This window comes from Theropithecus gelada, chromosome 8 (genome assembly GCF_003255815.1).
Source record: "Theropithecus gelada isolate Dixy chromosome 8, Tgel_1.0, whole genome shotgun sequence".
In the NCBI taxonomy this organism is placed as follows: domain Eukaryota; kingdom Metazoa; phylum Chordata; class Mammalia; order Primates; family Cercopithecidae; genus Theropithecus; species Theropithecus gelada.
In genome coordinates, this window is record NC_037676.1 from 69,296,879 (window position 1) to 69,318,714 (window position 21,836).

The 21,836-nt window shown below is 40.5% G+C and overlaps 1 protein-coding gene and 1 pseudogene across 2 annotated transcripts in view; one reads left to right on the forward strand and one right to left on the reverse strand.

The window, feature by feature from the left end:
* The window catches only part of PPP1R42 (protein phosphatase 1 regulatory subunit 42), a 66,328-nt gene extending 48,014 nt beyond the window's left edge, over positions 1–18,314 (reverse strand). Inside the window, exons 1-5 of one of the 2 annotated variants that reach the window (XM_025395267.1) lie at positions 18,244–18,314; positions 10,597–10,696; positions 7,058–7,270; positions 2,758–2,924; positions 1,288–1,426 (exon numbers count right to left, since the gene is read on the reverse strand). In XM_025395267.1, the coding sequence (XP_025251052.1) occupies positions 1,288–1,426; positions 2,758–2,924; positions 7,058–7,186 (435 nt within the window). In that variant the 5' untranslated portion in view covers positions 7,187–7,270; positions 10,597–10,696; positions 18,244–18,314. The remainder of the gene's footprint in view (positions 1–1,287; positions 1,427–2,757; positions 2,925–7,057; positions 7,271–10,596; positions 10,697–18,243) is intronic. The other variant, XM_025395268.1, reaches the window with a different exon arrangement.
* LOC112630916 lies at positions 105–279 on the forward strand (annotated as a pseudogene).
* Positions 18,315–21,836: the final 3,522 nt, after the last annotated feature.

Genomic DNA, 21,836 nt, shown 5'->3' on the forward strand with positions numbered 1-21,836 from the left:
ATAATTAGCTAATTAACAGGAATTTCAGTGTTGTTGTAACACTATAACACTAAATCAGAGTCATCTTACGAGGCTCAGGAATCTCTGCCAAGATGGAGTCAATCATCGCTTCATGGCCTTTTTGCTAAGATCAAGTGCAGTATCTGTTCTTATTAGTTTAAGTTTAAAAAAAACATGGAGGCATCCATGCACAGTCAACCTTTAGAAAAAATATTTCCTGATACTAAAGTATTGGGAAAACTACCTCTTAATTTTTATAAATTTGGGTCAAAATCCATCCACTATCCTCTATTTCTGGGCCCTCTAAAATAAAACTGATGAGACTGGGCACGGTGGCTCACACCTGTAATCCCAACACTGTAATCCCAGACTAGCCTGGCCAACATGGTGAAACCCCATCTCTACTAAAAATACAAAAATTAGTCGGGCGTGGTGGCGCACGCCTGTAGTCCCAGCTACTTGGGAGGCTGAGGCAGGAGAACTGCTTGAACTGGGGAGGTGGAGGTTGCAGTGAGCAGAGGTCGTGCCACTGCACTCCAACTTGGGCGACAGAGTTTATTTTTATTTTTAAAATAAAAATAAAATAAAATAAAACTGATGAAATCTGTAAAACAACTACCATGTCCCATTTATGTCCCTTGCCCCAGAATTAAAGTTAGCCTATCCCAGTAAGTCTGTTGTTTTGAGGATTAGCAGGAGCCTAAGTGGTACCCTCTGGCTTCTCAATTTATTGTGGTACCTCCATCCAATGTGACTGGTTTCAGGCGACACAGTTAGAGCCCCAACCCCAGGGCTCCCAGGCCTACATAGTTCTGATGTGGTAGAGCTGTATGTAGTGCAATCTACAATCAAATCAGGATCCCAGAAGAAAACAACTTATTATTACAATGGCTCTCTACTATATTGTCTAAAGGTTTCCAAATAATTGCACATTCCTCTCTCCTTAGGCTTTTTCCTAAAATTTAAAATGTTGAGCCATGATAATCACCAAGGTCCACATTATGAATGAATGAACATCTGTATTAGAACTTCAGTTAACATAGCTTTTCACATTCTTCTCATCCTTCCAGTTACCCAAAGAGGCAAGTTTTATTATCTCACTTTATAAATGCTGAGTCTCTGAGATTGTACCTGAGAAAATCAGCTTCAGTCCTCAGATAAACTCTGAGCTGGCCATATAAAATGCAGAGGATGTACAATGTCCAAATATACCTTCACCACATTCCTGTTTCATTATAACTTGTTAATCACTATATTCCTTGTCAAAATATTCAAATGTGAACTTACTGCCAGAGAATGAAGAGTTCTTGGATCAAACAGAAGCTTTTCCCCAAGGGGAAGCCTCTGATTCTCAACATGAAGCTCTCTTAGTTCTCCTAATCCTTCTAAACCTTCTATGACAGCAATGTAATTGCCTCCCAGATACCTGCAAAACATAGACATAGTTCTAAATAGACATTCTGAGAATATCATGGTCTTTATTAAGTGTGACAAAAGTGTAATAACAAAACAATTGAGCTGAACAAAATTATAAATGAGGAATTTTGTGTTATATTAAATCTATGAAAGGTTGGTTTATCTAAATGAGAACAAATTATATTCTTATACTTCATTTAGTCTAGAAGTACATTTTTTTGCTTTTTAAAAAAGTGAGCGAATTGTAATAGTTATTATCAAACTATCTACCAGCACTATCTACTTCATCTGACATATGAAGAGCCCTGGTAGATAGTTTGATAATAACCTTTCTGGGTTGTAGGTTTAAAAAAATGAAGATTTCACGGCTAGACACAGTGGCTCACACCTGTAATCCCAGCACTTTGGGAGCCTGGAAGTTTAAGACCAGTCTGGGCAACATAGGAAGATCCCATCTCTAAATAAATAAATAAATAAATAAGCCAGCTAGCCAGCCAGTCATTGTGGTGCATGCTTGTGGACCCAGCTACTCAGGAAGCTGAAGTGGGAAGATCACTTGGACCTAGGACATCAAGGCTGCGATAAGTCATGATCGCACCACTGCACTCAAGCCTGGGTGGCAGAGCGAGACTCTGTCTCAAAACTAAGAGATAAAAGGAAAAATGAAGATACCTGGGCCTAACCCCTGGAGATTCTAATTTGGATATGTAGGTTAGAACCCAGTGCTCTGCATTTTTAATAAGCATTCACCAGCCAACTATTGTGTCCCCATTCTGAGGCTTTTAGCCGGTTCTTTGAGGAGCATGATAGTTATTCCAGTCTGGGAAATTGGATCCACCAATCTTCATTGCCTAATTATAATCACTATAGGCAGTAAATGCCGTTTTACAATCAAGTTTACATCAATAGGATCAATTATATGACCCAGATGGTATGAGATGTGTGATTCTGAAAGGCACATAACTCATCTGGGTTCCATGGAAACTTCTTTTATCAGTTGAGCCCACATGAGGATGTTTTAAGTATCCCTATTAGCCCTTAAGACAACCCCTCCCCAGAATGAAAAGTGTATCAGGCTTAATAAAACACAAATTATTAATATTATATGTGAAACAATTTACTTCTTAATAATAGTACAAGAAAATAGAAATTGAGGTCTGTTCCACAAAACCCATGTGGGAATCATATGCTTTTTTTTCATATGAGTATGAAATCATATCAATTTCATATTCAATTTACTTTTGGAATTTAATGCAAAAAATGGAAATGCCTTCATGCAAAAAAATATAAGTACCATAATCATAAAAATCAGATACATTATTAAAAAATAAAAGCACTTACAGTTTTTCCAGTTTCTTTAATGACCTGAGGTTCTCTATACATGAAATACAATTGTTTTGTAGGTACAAGTGGGTCAGATTTGTGGCATAATTCAGGTTAGTGATTTGACTAATACAATTATCATATAAATATAAAACACTAAGATTTTTGCAAAGAGAGAGGTCTTCCTAAAAGGGAAACAAAAACATGTTAAATGTAATTTCTCCTGAAAACTTGTTTGTTTTTAACAAAAATTTTCAGTTGATCATTCTGCAAATTTTCCTAAGTATTTCAGTATTTTCCAGTATTTCTCTGTTCTTGGCATAGTTAAAACAAGACTAGACTGATTACAAAAGAAATTCTGTAATGTTTTTTCTTTTTTTAAGAAATTCTGTAATCATATCAATAAAACTGGAATTGTTTTTTTTTTAATTTTTTTTATTTTTTATTTTTATTTATTTTTTATTATTATTATACTTTAAGTTCTAGGATACATGTGCATAACGTGCAGGTTTGTTACATATGTATACTTGTGCCATGTTGGTGTGCTGCACCCATCAACTCGGCAGCACCCATCAACTCGTCATTTACATCAGGTATAACTCCCAATGCAATCCCTCCCCCACCACCCTCCCCATGATAGGCCCCGGTGTGTGATGTTCCCCTTCCCGAGTCCAAGTGATCTCATTGTTCAGTTCCCACCTATGAGTGAGAACATGCGGTATTTGGTTTTCTGTTCCTGTGATAGTTTGCTAAGAATGATGGTTTCCAGCTGCATCCATGTCCCTACAAAGGACACAAACTCATCCTTTTTTATGGCTGCATGGTATTGCATGGTGTATATGTGCCACATTTTCTTTTTTTTTTTTTTTTTTGAGACGGAGTCTCACTGTGTCTCCCAGGCTGGAGTGCAGTGGCGCGATCTCGGCTCACTGCAAGCTCCGCCCCCCGGGGTTCACGCCATTCTCCCGCCTCAGCCTCCCAAGTAGCTGGGACTACAGGCGCCCGCTACCGCGCCCGGCTAGTTTTTTGGATTTTTAGTAGAGACGGGGTTTCACCATGTTAGCCAGGATAGTCTCGATCTCCTGACCTTGTGATCCACCCGCCTCAGCCTCCCAAAGTGCTGGGATTACAGGTTTGAGCCACCGCGCCCGGCCCTGCCACATTTTCTTAATCCAGTCTGTCACTTGATGGACATTTGGGTTGATTCCAAGTCTTTGCTATTGTGAATAGTGCCGCAATAAACATATGTGTGCATCTGTCTTTATAGCAGCATGATTTATAATCCTTTGGGTATATACCCAGTAATGGGATCGCTGGGTCATATGGTACATCTAGTTCTAGATCCTTGAGGAATCACCATACTGTTTTCCATAATGGTTGAACTAGTTTACAATCCCACCAACAGTGTAAAAGTGTTCCTATTTCTCCACATCCTCTCCAGCACCTGTTGTTTCCTGACTTTTTAATGATTGCCATTCTAACTGGTGTGAGATGGTATCTCATAAAACTGGAATTGTTAAGATTTTCCCAGTGCAAGCAATTTTCCTTGGAAGCCATTAGGCTCCTCTGGAAGTTGAAGCATTGAATAAATTATTGTCTCAACATTACAAATAGGGGTTAATATTTCTGTAGGATTGGAAGTCAACTATTGTGGTTTATAATACTGAAAACTGGAAGTCATCTAGATATCCAGAATAATAGATTAATTTTTTTTTTTTGGTTTTGAGATGGAGTCTCGCTCTGTTGCCCAGGCTAGAGTGCAGTGACACGATCTTGGCTCACCATAACCTCTGCCTCCTGGGTTCCAGCGATTCTCCTGCCTCAGTCTCCTGAGTAGCTGGGACTACAGGTGTGCACCACCATGCCCGGCTAATTTTTGTATTTTTAGTAGAGACTGATGTTTCTACTGGGTTTCACTGTGTTAGCTAGGCTGGTCTTGAACTCCTGACCTTGTGATCCACCTGCCTTGGCCTCCCAGAGTGCAAGGATTACAGGTGTGAGCCACCGCACACAGCCTCATACATTAATTTTTTAAAAACTATGATAATGCTATCAAAAGAAATACCATAGAACCATTAAATATCCTTTTGTTTCTTCAGTAGTATCTAATACATAGTTAAGTGAAATTCATAATATGTAGTTAAGTGAAAATAGTACATTTAATATGACCCACTATTGTAAAATTATATGAATAAAAGACTGAAAGGATATTACCTAAATGTTAAAAGTGATTATGTCTGAATAGGATTACATTCTTTCTTTTTACATGTATTTTGTATGAATAAGAACACCAATTATTATTATTATTATTATTTTTTGAAACAGGGTCTGCCCAGACTGGTGTCTAACTCCTGGGCTCAAGTGATCCTAGCGCCCCAGCCTCTCGAGTAGCTGGGATTGTAGGCATGCGCCACCATGCCCAGCTACCAGTTACTTTTGAGATAAAATAATTAAAGGGACTTTTTAAAAGGCTGCCATTTCTTGTGTCATGGCAGATCAGCCTAGAGTAAATAGACAAGCGGTGAAGTTCTGCTCAAAAATTTCTCAGCCTTCATTAAGTTAACTTCTTTTAAAATACAGCTATGTGTTGGAAACTGTAAGTTTAGAAGTTATTCTCATTTTAGTGTGAATTACTTTAACCAATTTGCCATCCTTCTATCAAAGATCATCCACCCTGGAGGAGCACTGATTGATATGAGGACAGAGTATGAAATAGGGACTTTACTGGGGGCTCTCCAGAGAAAGTAGTCTTATATGATATCATGAAGTAGAGAGTTCTGGGCAACAAAAGAGAAACATGAGGTTTGGGCAAAGGAATTATGGGAAGAAGGATCACCAGGAAACCAGAAGGGGATCTAGAATGGGAGCTGGGTTGGGGTCCCTACAAAAAAACCAAGTATTTAATTGATCATTTTGCCTGGGGTGTTAGTATTTCTTTCATTTGTTCAATAAATATTTATTAAGCATGTAATATGAGTCAGGCATTGTAATGGATGAGGGATTTAGAGTGATGTGAAATAATAGACATGATTTCTGCCCTCAGGTAGCTCATGTGTTTCCAAGAAAATTTATCTCACCTGTAGTCTAGCATTTACTGTAGACAACAGATACCAACACAGATGGCCTAAGAGTGTTATTGCAGCCTTTAAAGTTTCCCAAATTACAGCCAAGAATTACCTTAGTGCTGAGAAAATGTAGTTTCAGATTATATCCAGATAAACATAAACTTGTCTGATGTAATTGACCCAGTATAACATACATTTACATAACCAGTTAAATTATGTGCAAAAAAGATTACACTGTTAAACTCTTTTTTTCTTGTGTGAATTTTAATTTTAATTTCCATAGTTTTGGGGATACAGGTGGTTTTTGGTTACATGGATAGGTTCTTTTTTGAAACGTAGTCTCACTTTGTTGCCCAGGCTGTATTACAGGTATGACCCACCGCGCTTAGCCAGGATAAATTCTTTAGTGGTGAGTTCTGAGATTTTAGTGCACCCTTCACCTGAGCAGTGTACACTGTACCCAATATGTAGTCTTTTATCCCTCACCCCCTTCCCAACCTTCTCTCACTGATAAACTTTTGAAATATGGTACTCACATAGTTACTTCTTAACATTTTGGTATACTTAAAAAATTCATATTTCAAGGTTTTACAATAATACAAAAGTAATTATTGTCTATGAAATTATTTCCCAACATACACTTTCAAATCTAGTTTGCTACACTATACAGTGTTGTAGAAGAACAGTAATACAAATATTTAAAATATATATATTTAAAAATCACAATGGTATATTTTATAGATTTAATTTTAACAAATCTAATATCACAAGTAGGAAGTTAAAATAAAAACACAATATAAAGCTTACTGATAAAAATAAGTTAATAAGGCCGAGTGCGGTGGCTAACAAGTGTAATCCTAGCACTTTGGGAGGCCAAGGCAGGCGGATCACTTCTTGAGCTCAGAAGTCTGAGCTCAAGAACTCAACATGGTGAACCTGGAAACATGGCGAAACCCCATCTGTACTAAAAATACAAAAGTTAGCTGGGCATGGTGGCACATGCCTGTAATCCCAGCTACTCAGGAGGCTGAGGCACAAGAGTCACTTGAACCTGGGAGGCGGAGGTTGCAGTGAGCTTTGATCACGTCACTATATTCCAGCCTGGGCAACAGACCGAGAGAGACTCTACCTCAAAAAAAAAGTTAGTAAGAATAATGAAAATATAGTTAATATATTACGTATGGCCCCAAACCAATTCCTAAACTTTACATTATTAATTATATAAAAACAGGAAATAATTTCAAAGTTCTTACAATTGCATCTATATTTTTGTCTGAAAAATTTATATGAGTTATTTTCTTCAGGCACTGTGAAATGGTTTCTTCTTTTCGGGGTTTAAGATTGCTGTTTCTGGCAATTAGATCCAAGGTCAGTCGAACCATAATTTCTTTATAAATCAAACTCTCAGCAAAAGCTCTGTTTTGATACCATGTCAAGAAGTAGGCTTAGGTATTATTTCCAGCTTTCTAAAGATTAAAGAAAAAAGCATTATGATTATCATAGTAATTTAAGGAAAAGTTATTCTGACTTACTCTTTAAATAATTCCCTCATATGAAACTATTTGATAAGCTAGTTTATAGACATTTTTAGGGGCACCTGAGGTATTTTCTAAGTTTATAGACTTAACTTCATAAAAAGATTTAAAGCATCAAAATTAAACACATAATACTCATTCACTTTTAGTTTTTTTTTGTTTGTTTGTTTGTTTTGTTTTTGTTTTTGTTTTTGTTTTTTTTTTTTTTTGAGACGGAGTCTCGCTCTGTCACCCAGGCTGGAGTGCAGTGGCCGGATCTCAGCTCACTACAAGCTCCGCCTCCCGGGTTTACGCCATTCTCCTGCCTCAGCGTCCCGAGTAGCTGGGACTACAGGCGCCCGCCACACTTTTAGTTTTAAATCTTTTCTTCTTCCTGAGTATATTTGAATCATTGCAAGTACCCTTTTTTCTTTCTTTTCTTTCCTTTCCTTTTTTTTTGAGACGGAGTTTCACTCTTGTTGCTCAGGCTGGAGTGCAGTGGTGCAATCTCAGCTCACTGCAATCTCTGCCTCCCAGGTTCAAGCAATTCTCCTCTCAAGCCTCCATAGTAGCTGAGATTACAGGAGCGTGCCACCACGCCCAGCTAATTTTTGTATTTTGAGTAGAGATGGGTTTTCGCCATATTAGCCAGGATGGTCTCGAACCCCTGAGCTTAGGCAATTGGCCCGCCTCAGCCTCCCAAAGTGTTGAGATTACAGGCGTGAGCCACCGCGCCCAACCTCTTTTTTCTTTTAAGAGACTGGGTCTCATGTTATGGTTCCCAGGCTGGCGTGTAGTAGTGGCTATTCACAGGCATGTAGGCATGATCATAGTCCTCTGCAGCCTTTTTTTTTTTTTTTTTTTTTTAAGACTCCATTGCCAGGCTGGAGTGCAGTAGTGTGGTCTTGGCTCACTGCAACCTCTGTCTCCTGGGTTCAAGCGATTCTCCTGCCTCAGCCTCCCAAAGCAGCTGGGATTACAGGCACGTGCCACCATACCCAGCAAATTTTTGTATTTTTAGTAGAGATGGGGTTTCGCCATGTTGGCCAGGCTGGTCTTGAACTCCTGACCTTGTGATCTGCCCGCCTCGGCCTCCCAAAGTACTGGGATTACAGGCGTGAGCCACCGCGCCCCTCCCCCCGCTTTGTTTGTTTGTTTGTTTGTTTTTAGAGACGGGGTCTTGCTCTGTCTCCAAGGCTGGAGTGCAGTGGCGCAATCTCGGCTCACCGCAACCTCTGCCTCCCAGGTTAAAGCAGTTCTCCTGCCTCAGCCTTCCAAGTAGCTGGGACCATAGGCACACACCGCCATGCCCGGCTAACTTTTTTTTCTTTTTGTATTTTAATGCAGATGGCGGTTTCACTGTGTTGCCCAGGCTGGTCTCCCTGAGCTCAGGCAATTGGCCTGCCTCGGCCTCCCAAAGTGCTAGGATTACAGGCGTGAGCCACCCCGCCCCAGTCATGCACTGCAATCTTTGAACTCCTGGGCTCAAGTGCTCCTCCTGCCTATGCCTCAGCTACAGGGACCTACAGGGGTGCAGCACTACGCCTGGTTTATGAGCATCTTTTTTTTTTTTTTTTTTTTTGAGATAGAGTCTCACTGTGTCACCCAGTCTGGAGTGCAGTGGCGTGATCTCGGCTCACTGCAACCTCTGCCTCCTGGGTTCAAGCAATTCTCTGCCTCAGCCTCCGGAGTAGCAGGGATTACAGGTGCCCGCCACCATGCCCGGCTAATTTTTGTATTTTTAGTAGACAGGGTTTCACCATCTTGGCTAGGCTGGTCTTGAACTCCTGACCTTGTGATCCACCCACCTCGGCCTCCCAAAGTGCTGGGATTACAGGCATGAGCCATCGCGCCCGGCCTTATGAGCATCTTTTAAAGGATTATTATTCACTCTTGGAGTCAAAAAGGCCCTTGAGGAATATCCTCCAATGTTCTCATTTCACAGGTGAAGAAACTAAGTCCCAGAGATTTATCTTAAGCTACTCAAGCTAGTGACAGTTGAGAAAGGGACCAGGTCTCTTGGCTCCTTTTCCCATAGTACCCATAGAGACCATATGTCTGAAACCCCTAAATCAGAACACATGGTGTGAAAACCTTAAGTACACAGGTCAATAGTACAAAATACTTGAAAATGAAGCTGGCCTAGAAATTTATGTTTTATTAGTACAACCATAATCCACAAAGAGGCAACATAATCCAGGGTTTTTTTGTTTTTTTGTTTGTTTGTTTGTTTGTTTTGTTTTGTTTTTGAGACGAAGTCTTGCTCTTGTTGCCCAGGCTGGAGTGCAATGGTGCGATCTTGGCTCACTGCAACCTCCGCCTCCTGGGTTCAAGCAATTCTCCTGCCTCAGCCTCCCGAGTAGCTGAGATTACAGGTGCCTGCCACCATGCCCGACTAATTTTTGTTTTTTTAGTAGAGATGGAGTTTCACCATGTTGGCCAGGCTGGTCTCAAACTCCTGACCTCAGGTGATCCGCCCGCTTCAGCCTCCTAAAGTGCTGGGATTACAGGCATGAGCCACTGTGCCCGACCAATCCAGTGTTTTTCAATCCAGATTTGCCTGGTTCAAATTTTGGCTTCATCCCTTACTAGTTAGGCATCTTGGGCAGGTTACTTCAATTTCTTACAAAATAAGGATAATAATGGTCCCTATTTCCAAGGGATAATGGGAGGATGGGTGAAATAATCATTATAGAGTGTTCTGCACAGTACCTGGTACATAGGTCAATAAACATTCGCTATCATTATTATTATTATTATGTTACTGGTTTGTTCACACATAAGGTTATCTTAACTGTCTCACTGGAAATATATCAGGACTGTTAAAGATGAGAAACATGCCGGGGGCGGTGCTGCATGCCTGTAGTTCCAGCAACTCGGGAGGCTGAGGCAAGATTACTTGAGCTCATGAGTTCCAGGTTAGAGTAAGCTATGATCATGCCACTGCACTCCAGCCTGGATGACAGAGGGAGACTGTCTCTAAATAAGTAAATAAAATATTGCCATATATTGTCTATAGATTTGAGGTAGCCCATTTTTTTTCAATTGCTGAGGAAGTATAGCTATTTAAGTGATAAATATCCCAGTTTCCCCAATTGTGCTTCACATTCGTTTACTACAAATGTAACCAAAAACGCAGTTTAAAATTAAACATTATTCCAGTGTATATGGAATTTAACCAACCAAATACCTCAATGTGTACAATATTCTGTACATGAAATCAGTGCTTAGGAGGAAAAATGAATTCAGTAGACTATAAATTAAATTTATATACTCACACATTGGCATTACCCAGGCTATGTTATTGTAAATTGCTCACAATAAAATATTTGAAGATATGGAATGTATTCTCAGACTCTTCAAAATGCAAAGTACAACCTACAGAATAAAATTATAAAATCTTAAGCCTCAGAACTGAGCAGGAAAAAAATTATAAAATCTTCATAGATTTTTGAAATTTGCATATATCTGATTATTTTTATAACAAAATTTTAAGCTTATTGTTGACTTTTCAGATCACATTTCAAATATGATACTATATTCTGAACAAAGTATCTAATTCAATTAAAATAACTTATTAATATTACCTTGAAAATATTTCATAAAATATTTCACGATAAAAGTATAAGAATAGTATAACACCCATGGACCCTCAGATCAGCTTAAAATATAAAACATTACAAATACATTTGAAACCCCTGTATACCTTTCTTCCTCTTCATTCTCTTAAATTTAGGATTTATCTAAAATTTAGACTATTAATGTTTTTATGCTTTTACTACAGATGTATATATACCTAAATAATATCTAGTACTGTTTTTCACAATTTTACATGTCATCAATGATGTTAATATTATTCTGTCTTCAGCTTTCTTTTCTGCTTTATGTTTTATATGTGAGAGTCATGTGGGTTGATGTGTGTAGCTCTAGAATATTTACTATACAATATTCCATTGTAAGAAATTAATTTTTCCTAATGACTGATCTTTGGGTATTTCCTTTTTTTTTTCGCTTTTACAATGTTGCTTTTATGATTTTGTATGTATCATTTAGCACATGTGCAAGAGCTTCTTTAAGGTTTAAAACTAGGAGTGGCCACTCTGGGTTGGACATTTCAACTTTACTATATATACTGTCAAATTTTTCTCCAAAGGAATTTTACCACTGGCAAGTAAAAGAGTTCCCACTGCTCTACAATGCAGCCTGCACCATTGTTGGCACCTGATATTGGCAATCTTTAACTTTTTGCCAAGCTGATGGGTATAAAATGATATCTCATTACTGTGTTTTAATTTGCCTTTCTCTACTTATTGAGAGACTGAGAGTATTTTCCTGATTATTGGCCATGTGGAGTTTCTCTTCTGTTAATTGCTATTTCTTATATTTTGCACATTTTTCCTACTGAGTTCTGCTTTTCTAAGAAATTGGCAGAACACACACACATTTCTATTACATACTAATATTTCATTGATAACATGTGTTGCAAATGTCTTTTCCCACACTGTAGCTTGTCTTTTCTCTCTTTTTCACCTGTTAGTTTGCTTTTAATGGTATTGTCTAAAAAACAGAAACTTTATTTTTTAATATAGTCAAATGTATCATTATTTTTCTCATGTTTTGTGCTTTTTGTGGCTTTTTTAATAACGCCTTCCCTACCTTAATTTCAGAAAAAAATGACCTCTATAGTCTTCTGAACATGTTAAAGTTTTCCTTGATGCATTTTGGTCTTTATCTAGAGTTGACTACTGTGTAGGAAGTGAGATATTCAATATTTTTTTCCTTATGGAGAACCAATTATCCCAGTACTTGGTGTATTTTCTCTTCTATGGTTCTTTTCTCTTGCATTCACTTATATATTTATCCCCATGACAACACAGTCTTAATTAGTACAGATTAATAATCTTTCTCTCTACTTGGGTTATTCTTGGTCCTTGACTCTTTCATATAAATTTAAACATCAATTTTTCATTCCATGAAAAGTCCTTTCATGATTGTTAGGAATTGCAAATTTATAAATAATTCACGAAGCACTGACATTTCTCTAATATCAAGTCTTCTTTTCCATGAGTATGGTAAGTCTCTCCATTTTGGTAGTGCTAATTTAGTGATTTTCAGTAGTTAAAAATTTTTCTTTTATATTTAAGGTCATGCATAAGTTTTTTGTTTTGTTTTGTTTTTTCATTTGTTTGCTTGTTTTTGAGACAGAGTCTCGCTCTGTACAGTGGCCTGATCTCGATTCACTGCAGTTTCCGTCTCTCAGTCTCAAATGATCCTCCCATCTCAGCCTTCTGAGAAGCTGGGACTACAAGCCTGCGCCACCATGCTCAGCTAATTTTTGTATTTTTAGTAGAGATGGGGTTTTGCCAAGTTGCCAGGGGAATCTCAAACTCTTGGGCTTAAGCAATCCACCTGCCTCAGCCTCCCAAATTGTTGAGATTGCAGGCATGAGCCACCATGCCCAGCTCAAGTTTTTATTTTTGAGTTATTGGGATCATGTATTTTTGTTGATATTGCAAATGCTATTCTTTTAGAAATTATATTTTCTGTTTGTAGCTACTGTATAGAAACACAGTATTTTTAAAATACTGATTTTATATCCAGCAACACTGGTAAGGACACATTAATTTTATTTTATAGAGTCTTTGTGTTTTCCATGTAGACAATCAGATTATATATGAGTAACAGTCTACTACTTCCCAAACCTTTTATCTTTTTTTTTTTTTTTTATTGTGTTATTGCACTTGCTAGGACCTCTAGGAACAAGGTTGAGTAGAAGCGATGAGGGCACATGCACTTGTCTTATTGCTGATCTCAAAAGAAATACTTGCAACATTTCACCACTAAGTATGATATTTGCTGTAAGTTTTTTTTTTTTAGTATGATATTTGCTGTAAGTTTTGTTTTTTTTTTTAAGATAGCATGGGCACCATGGCTTACGCATGTAATCCCAGCACTTTGGGAGGCTGAGGTGGGCAGATCACGAGGTCAAGAGATTGAGACTATCCTGGCCAAAATGGTGAAACCCCGTCTCTACTAAAAATACAAAAAAATTAGCTGGACATGGTGGTGTGCGCTGTAGTCCCAGCTACTCAGGAGGCTGAGGCAGGAGAATCACTTGAACCCGGGAGGAGGAGGTTGCAGTGAGCTGAGATCGCGCCACTGCACTCCAGCCTGGTGACAGACCAAGACTCTGTCTCAAAAAAAAAAAAAAAAAAAAAGATAGCCATATTCAGATTAAGAAAGTGCTTTTATATTCATAGTTTGTAAAGTATTTTTTAAACTCATGAATGAAGGTTGATGGTTATGAAATGTTTTTCTTTTGCCTTAGGAGATGTGGTGAAATACATTAATAGACTTCTAATGGTTCTTTTTGTATGTGTGTGTGCATGAAAGGGTCTCGCTCTGTCACTCAGGCTGGAGTACAGTGGCACAATCTCGGCTCACAGCAACCTCTGCCTCCTGGGCTCAAGCAATCCTCCCACCTCAGCCTCCCGAGTAGCTCATGCCCTACAGGCTCATGCCACCATGCCAGCTTATTTTATTTTATTTATTTTTTTTAGACGGAGTCTTGTTCTGTCACCCAGGCTGGACTGCAGTGGCGCATCTTGGCTCACTGCAAGCTCCCCCTCCCGGGTTCACGCCATTCTCCTGCCTCAGCCTCCTGAGTAGCTGGGACTACAGGCGCCTGTCACCACGCCCAGCTAATTTTTTTGTATTGTTTTAGTAGGGAATGGGGTTTCACCGTGTTAGCCAGGATGGTCTCAATCTCCTGACCTTGTGATCTGCCCGCCTCAGTCTCCCAAAGTGCTGGGATTACAGGCGTGAGCCACCGCACCCGGCCTAATTTTTGTATTTTTTGTAGAGACAGGGTTGTACCATGTTACCCAGGCTGGTAGACTTCTAATGTTAAATCTTTTTGCATTCCAGGGATAAACCAAACTTAGTCAGAATAACATATATATGCAAATTAAGTTTGCTAATGTTTTATTTAGGATTTTATTATTATTATTATTATTATTATTATTATTTTGTACAATAGGGGTTTACTCTTGCCAAGGCTTGAGTGCAGTGGTGTGATTATAGCTCACTGCAGTGTCAAACTCCTGGGCTCACGTGTTTCTCCCACCTCAGCCTCCTGAGCAGCTGGGACTATAGGTGTATAACACCATCCTCAGCTAATTTTTTTATTTTTTATTTTTTTATTTTTGTAGAGACAGGGTCTTACTATGTTGCCCAGGCTGGTCTCAAACACGTGGCCTCAAGCTATCCTCCCACCTCAGCCTCCCAAAGTGCCAAGATTATAGGAATGAGCCACCATGCCTTGCCAGGAATTTTTTCATCTAAGCTTAATAAGAGGATATTTCTTTTCTTTTTTTACAGACAGGGTCTTATTATGTTGCCCAGGCTGGTCTCAAACTTCTGGGTTCAAGTGATCCTCCTGCTTTGGCTTTTCAAAGTGCTGGGATTACAGGTGTAAGCCATCATGCCCAGCCTATCACATGAGTTTTTACTTCAGGCTCTGTTTTCTAACTTTGGCTAAAACAGAGAAAATTTGGATCACCCGAAACCTCATGAATGGCCATGCTATTGTAGGGAAGGCAAAATTTTACCTCTTCCATTTTAGGGTTTTTTGTTTGTTTGTTTGTTTGTTTTGTGGCTGAGCCTAATAATTAAATTGACATATAGCAGATCAAGAGGAGAAAAGCAAGCAAATTTAGTTAATACAAGTTTAATGTGGCATGGGAACCTTCATAAGAAATGAAGACTCAAATATGCAGAGTTGTATACTTGCATACTAAGTTAGAAAAAGGATAGTAGGCCAGGTGCAGTGGCTCATGCCTGTAATCCCAGCACTTTCGGAGGCCGAGGTGGGCAGATCACTTGAGGTCAGGAGTTCGAGACCAGCCTGGACAACATGGTGACACCCCATCTGTACTAAAAATATAAAAATTAGCTGGTGGTGGTGGCACATGCCTATAATCCCAGCTACTCAGGAGGCTGAGGCAGGAGAATCGCTTGAACCTGGGAGGCAGAGGTGGCAGTGAGCCCAGATCGCACCACTACACTCCAGCCTGGGCAACAGAGTGAGACTCTGTCTCAAAAAAAAAAAAAGAAAGAAAAGAAAAGAAAAAATTAAGAGCATAGTAAATTGTGAAAATGTGGCCGGGCACGGTGGCTCATGATTGTAATCCCAGCACTTTGGGAGGCTGAGGTGGGTGGATCACCTGAGGTCAGGAATTTGAGACCAGCCTGACCGATATGATGAAACCCCGTCTCTACTAAATATACAAAAAACTTAGCCAGGCATGGTGGCATATGCCTGTAATCCCAGCTACTCGGGAGGCTGAGGCAGAAGAATCGCTTGCACCCGGGAGGCAGAGGTTGTGGTGAGCCAAGATTGTGCCATTGCACTCCAGCCTGGGCAACAAGAGCGAAACTCCGTCTCAAAAAAAATAAAAAAGAAAATGTGACAAGGTAAAGGAGCTTGGGTTAGGGCTAGGGTAGTTGATTGGTGAAGGGTTCTTGTAAAAACGTTTGTTTATACAGCTTTTCCTTGGCTTCAGCTTCCAGTCCTTGATGGTAAGAATGATACTTTCTAGTATAGGGAGGAAATCGTTCATATAAAAATTTCTTTTCCTGCTTTTAAGAAACAGAACAGACAGGGTGTGGTGGCTCACACCTGTAGTCCCAGCACTTTGGGAGGCTGAGGCAGGAGGATTGCTTGAGCCCAGGAGCTCGAGACCAGCCTGAGCAACATGGCGAGACCCCTGTCTCTACAAAAAATAAATGAGCCAGGCATGGTGGTACATGCCTGTGGTCCCAGCTGTTTGGGAGGTTGAGGGAGGAGGATTGCTTGAGCCTGGGAAGTCAAGGCTGTGGTGAGCTGTGATTGCGCCACTGCACTTCAGCCTGCCAAACAGAGCATGACCCTGTCTCAAAACAAAAAAGCAAAAAAAAAAAAAACAGAATAAAAGTCAGAGCACTCATCTTTTACCTGTCATTTTTCTTTACTTTTTTTTTTTTTTTGAGACGGAGTCTCACTCTGTCGCCCAGGCTGGAGTGCAGTGGCCGGATCTCAGCTCACTGCAAGCTCCGCCTCCCGGGTTTACGCCATTCTCCTGCCTCAGCCTCCCGAGTAGCTGGGACTACAGGCGCCCACCACCTCGCCCGGCTAGTTTTTTGTATTTTTTAGTAGAGCCGGGGTTTCACTGTGTTAGCCAGGATGGTCTCGATCTCCTGACCTCGTGATCCGCCCGTCTCGGCCTCCCAAAGTGCTGGGATTACAGGCTTGAGCCACCGCGCCCGGCCTACCTGTCATTTTTCAAGTGCTTTTCTTTATTTTTTCCTGAGATGGAGTCTTGGTCTGTTGCTTAGGCTGGAGTGCAGTGGTGCGATTTTGGCACACTGCAACCTCTGCCTCCTGGGTTCAAGCGATTCTCCTGCCTCAGTCTCTCAAGCAGCTGGGATGACAGGCATGCACCACCACGCCTGGCTAATTTTTTATTTTTAGTAGAGACAGGGTTTCGCCATGTTGGCCAGGCTGGTCTGGAACTCCTGATCTCAAGTGATCCGCCCGCCTTAGTCTCCCAAAGTGCTACGATTACAGGTGTGAGCCACTATGCCCAGTCATTTTTCAAGTGCTTTTAACTAAATATAGTCAATATGCCAGAGCAGCATATTTTGAAATGACATATTCTTAATACTTTCACTTTAGAAATGGATTCTGTCTGTAGATTTCAGTGTATAAATTGGTGTTCACATAGATAAAAATTAATGACCTTAGATAATTTTGGAAAAGGACAGAGGCAAACTTTGTATGTAAGCGAAGTAGTTACTAAACCAAGGGAAGGTTAATGGACCTCATCAGTAAGCTATAGGAAAATTTTCTAGCTTGAATATGGAAAAGGAGAGAACTGAATCAACCCACAACACAAAATAATAGACTGTTAACTCAAAAGAATTTGCACTGTAGCAGTCCATAAGAGAGAATTTAGTTTCATCAAAACACCACCATTCATCTTGTTAAAAACAATATTAATTTAAACTGTACTGGTAGTTTTATTGTTTTTAGAAAATTAAAAACTTCAGGAGTTTAAACTGAACCTAGAGTGGATTTGGATACATTTTAGAACATTATAATAAAAATAATGTCAGCACTTGTGAAGTGTCTTTGGTTTTCTTTTAAAAGAGATTAATTGTGTTCTAAAGTTTGAGAAACTGCTTTTGCCTACTTTCCACCCTCTAGGTATCTCTTGTTACTTTGGGACTCCTCTTGCTAGATCTCTCTCTCCCAGGCCACCGGTGGGAACGGCTTAGAGCTTCTTTACAGGCTCTAGGAATCCATTTTATTGTTAGCTTTTTGTTGTTGTTGTTGTTGTTTGTTTTTTTGTTTGTTCCTGTTGTTGTTATTGTTGTTTTCCACCTTTTCGGTTCGGGGGGTACCTGTGTAGGTTTCTTACATGGGTGGAATCCATTTTAACGAACCCCTTGTCTTTCATCTGCTGGAATTCCCACAGGCTAGAGGCAGTGGACAACGTTTTCTGAATTCTGTTAATATCTATACTTCCACTTAGGCCACAGGTTCAGTGGCTTCCAGATGCTCTAAATCACTGGCTCCAGCCCTTAGGCTTTTCAAAACCCTTTCAAACTCAGCTCCACGCCCACCGGGCTGCTTCCTCAGCCCCGCGACCACCCCTTCACCTGTGACTCCCTCCTCTAGAGCTGTTTCCCAATCTTGCCAGGTAACCATTTGTTAAAAACAGACTTCCAGACCATTTTTTCTGGAAATTCTGTATGTCTAAAGATAGGGCCCAAGGATCTGCATTTTAACAAATGTCCCAGAAAGTCTTACTGGCAGGCAAGTTTGAGAAACATGGTTCTAGGATTTCCTCGGTCCCCACGCTTATTCCCCGCGGGCAGCTCACCGCTCGCGGGACAGTCGGGTCGGTAACTCCGGTTTGGTAGGTTTCGCCAGCGCCGGGTCTCTACGCAGACCAGCGGCGGTTGCTGGGCGACCAGACGCTCTGTCCAAGCGCCACTCACGAGAAATCTCGCGACGTCGCAGGCAGCTCCCTCCCCGGTGCGTCCTGCTCTCTGTGACACGGCGGCCGGGCGCTAATGGGCACTGACGGTGGCCAGTAGGCGGACTCCGACTAGAGTCCTGTTAGCTTGAAGAGGCCGTGAGGCATCGGTCACCGTATTGTTTTAGTGGACCAATTAGTAGCCGGAACAATTTTTGGCAGACTACCATTTCCCCCTACCGGATTATCCTGCCATCGGCTTTGACCGTTTCAGTGCCCAACAACCACCTTTTCCCAATAACAGACCAGGAAAGGAATTATCTGATTCAGAATACAGCCTGTACTCCATCCTTTCCTCGGTGAAACCTCAAATTCCTTAGGGTGACATTGAGGGCTATTCATCATGACCAACCTCACCGCTTGCCACCTGCCCTCTATACTCCAGTGTTTTTCAGTATACCCTGTTCTTAATAATAAAAAAAATAATAATTCCTCTCTCTTCTCTGCCCTTCAAGGAAGACATAGCACACATTTTGTCACCTCCTTCAGTCTTATTTTTCCTTTTAAGATTTAAAGACTCAGTTTGGAATTAGTGCAGCCTTTCCGAAGTCTTCCTGGGTATCCCATTTTGTTAAGTGATGCCCATTCTTCCCCTGAAACAGCTGAGATGTATTACTTTTTTCAGCATAGCACGTAATACAATATTATATGTTACCTACTTAGCCACATCTCCAATGAGATGGTAAATTCTTTGAGGGCAAGGATTATGTGGTTTACCTCGCCATTTCCAGGACCTAGCAAAGTGTCTTGTACATTAATAGTTACTCCATAAATGCTTGTAAAAAAAATAATTTAATTGCAGAAGAAGAACAATAGTACAGGGAACTGACATTTATAGTGGAAAGCCCGGGGCTTATTAGGGATATGGTGAGCAGTCTGGATGTAAGGGACAATGCAAGCTGGAACACATTGAGTACCAGCTGTGATTCTGGTGAGAAAAAGATTGTCATTGCCTTTCTTTGAGCAAAGAAGTGTCAGAGTAGAAGATTGTTAGAATTGCAAGGCAGCTTAGAGCCCATGAGGTAGTCCAAATTGCCATTTTGCAGATAAGGAAATTCCCAGGGCTCAAAAGAAGAAAGAAACATGCTCAAGGTCACACCTGGGGTGGCAGAGAGGGAACTTCTTGGCCTCCTGATTTTAAGCCCAGTTCCCTTTTCATTTTATCCCCCTGACCATTACAATGAGAGTATCCTAGGAAGGTGGGGGAATGGGGGCAAAGGAGCCCTAACCCCATTCAGGATATTTTCGCTTAAGTCCAGTTGTGAAAGCAATCTTGGCCTGGGTTGGAGTGAAGGCAAAGAAAGTGGAAAGGAATGAAAAACTTTAGGAGATATTTCGAAGCATGATTTAATAGAGACTGGGTAGGATAAAGGGAGGGGAGAAGTTGAAGATAATTCCCAGATGTTAGCTATGATAAAGGAACAATACTGGGGAAAGAGGAGAGATGGTGAGTAATTTGAGGGGAAGTGGACGAGTTTGGTTTACATACTTTAAGTGTGAGGTGAGAAAGGTTTTAATAGTCTCCAATATAAAGCTGATTATTTAAACCATGAGGCCATAAATGGTAGTGAGGGAGAAAACAAGGAAAGCGAAATAGTGGGTTAGTAGCTATGCCAACTAGTTTGGATAAAAGAGGGAAGAAAAGCTAGTAAAGATGGTATGGAAAGAATCATCAGAGGTGAGATTTGTCCTGAGAAGCACAATAATTCAGTGATTCAGAAACTCATAATTCAGATTCAGACACCGGGGGAGGGAGTTTAAGGAGGGGGTACCTAACAGAATAAAAAGGTTAAGAAATAAAAGAATGGCTGGGCATAGTGGCTCACGCCTGTAATCCCAGCACTTTGGGAGGCTAAGGCGGGCGGATCACGAAGTCAGGAGTTTGAGACCAGCCTGACCAACATGGTGAAACTCCGTCTCTACTAAAAATACAAAGGGTGGCCGGTTGTGGTGGCGTGTGGCTGTGATCCCAGCTACTCGGGAGGCTGAGGCAGGAGAGTTGCTTGAACCCAGGAGGCAGAGGTTGCGGTGAGCCAAGATTGTGCCATTGCACTCTAGCCTGGGCAACAGAGCGAGACTCTGTCTCAAAAAAAAAAAAAAAAGGAAATAAAAGCATGATCAACGTAATACGGCTAAAACACTACTAGAGGGGCACGAATTAGATGTCCCCCCAATTATCTGTTTTGTAGTTCATTCCTTTGGGGATAACAGCTTTATCCCCTTCATCATTTAACAATGATGCAGGGCTGGTCCATTGCTCTGTGTAGCACTTGGTCAACCTGCTGCTAGCATTACTTTGCTAGGAGCCTTGTTTAGCAATGCCTCATTGAAAATCAGTTGCTCTGGAAATCTTCATTTTGGAACAATTGCATATATCATTATAAAATGGAGTATTATCTCATTTGCGGTAATATTATTTAACACATTTAACATATTTAAATTAAATAACATTTAAATAAAACATATTTAATAGTCTAAAAGGATATACATATAGATACATACCAAAATGTTTAATAGTGATTGTTTCTTGGTGATAGAATCATGATTTTTCCCTCCTATTTTTAGCAATAAGATTTTTTTAAATGATAAAATTACACTCTGAAAATTTATTTTGCATTCCACTGTTCATGGAATTGAAAATGTGACTGCTGGTAGTTACAATGGTTTGAATTACTGATTTTTCTTTTTCTTTTCTTTTCTTTTTTTTTTATTTTTCGAGACAGAGTCTCACTCTGTTGCCCAGGCTGGAGTGCAGTGGCATGATCTCGGCTCACTGCAACTTCTACCTCCTGGGTTCAAGCAATTCTCCTGCCTCAGCCTCCCAAGTAGCTGGGAGAACAGGTGTGCGCCACCACACCCGGCTAATTTTTTATATTTTTAGTAGAGACAGGGTTTCACCATATTGGCCAGGCTGGTCTTGAACTCCTGACCTCATGATCCACCTGCCTCAGCCTCCCAAAGTGCTGGGATTACAGGTGTGAGCCACCGCGCCCAGCCGAATTACTAATTATTTTTTTGATGCAACAAGTTAAGAGAAGGTATTTTCTCATTAAGATGTGAAATATAGGCCAGGTGCGGTGGCTCACGCCTGTAATCCCAGGACTTTGGGAGACCAAGGTGGGCGGATCATGAGGTCAGCAGATCGAGACCATCCTGGTCAACGTGGTGAAACCCCGTCTCTATTAAAAATACAAAAATTGGCCGGGTGTGGTGGCACCCACCTGTAGTCCTAGCTGCTCAGGAGGCTGAGGCAGGAGAATTGCTTGAACCTGGGAGGCAGAGGTTGCAGTGAGCTGAGATCGCGCCACTGTACTCCAGCCTGACAACAGAACAAGACTCCGTCTCAAAAAAAAAAAAAAAGATGTGAAATATAATTCCTGTCTGATGGCACAGAATGTTAAACAATCATCTGCATATTTTCCATTGTGGCAGAAATT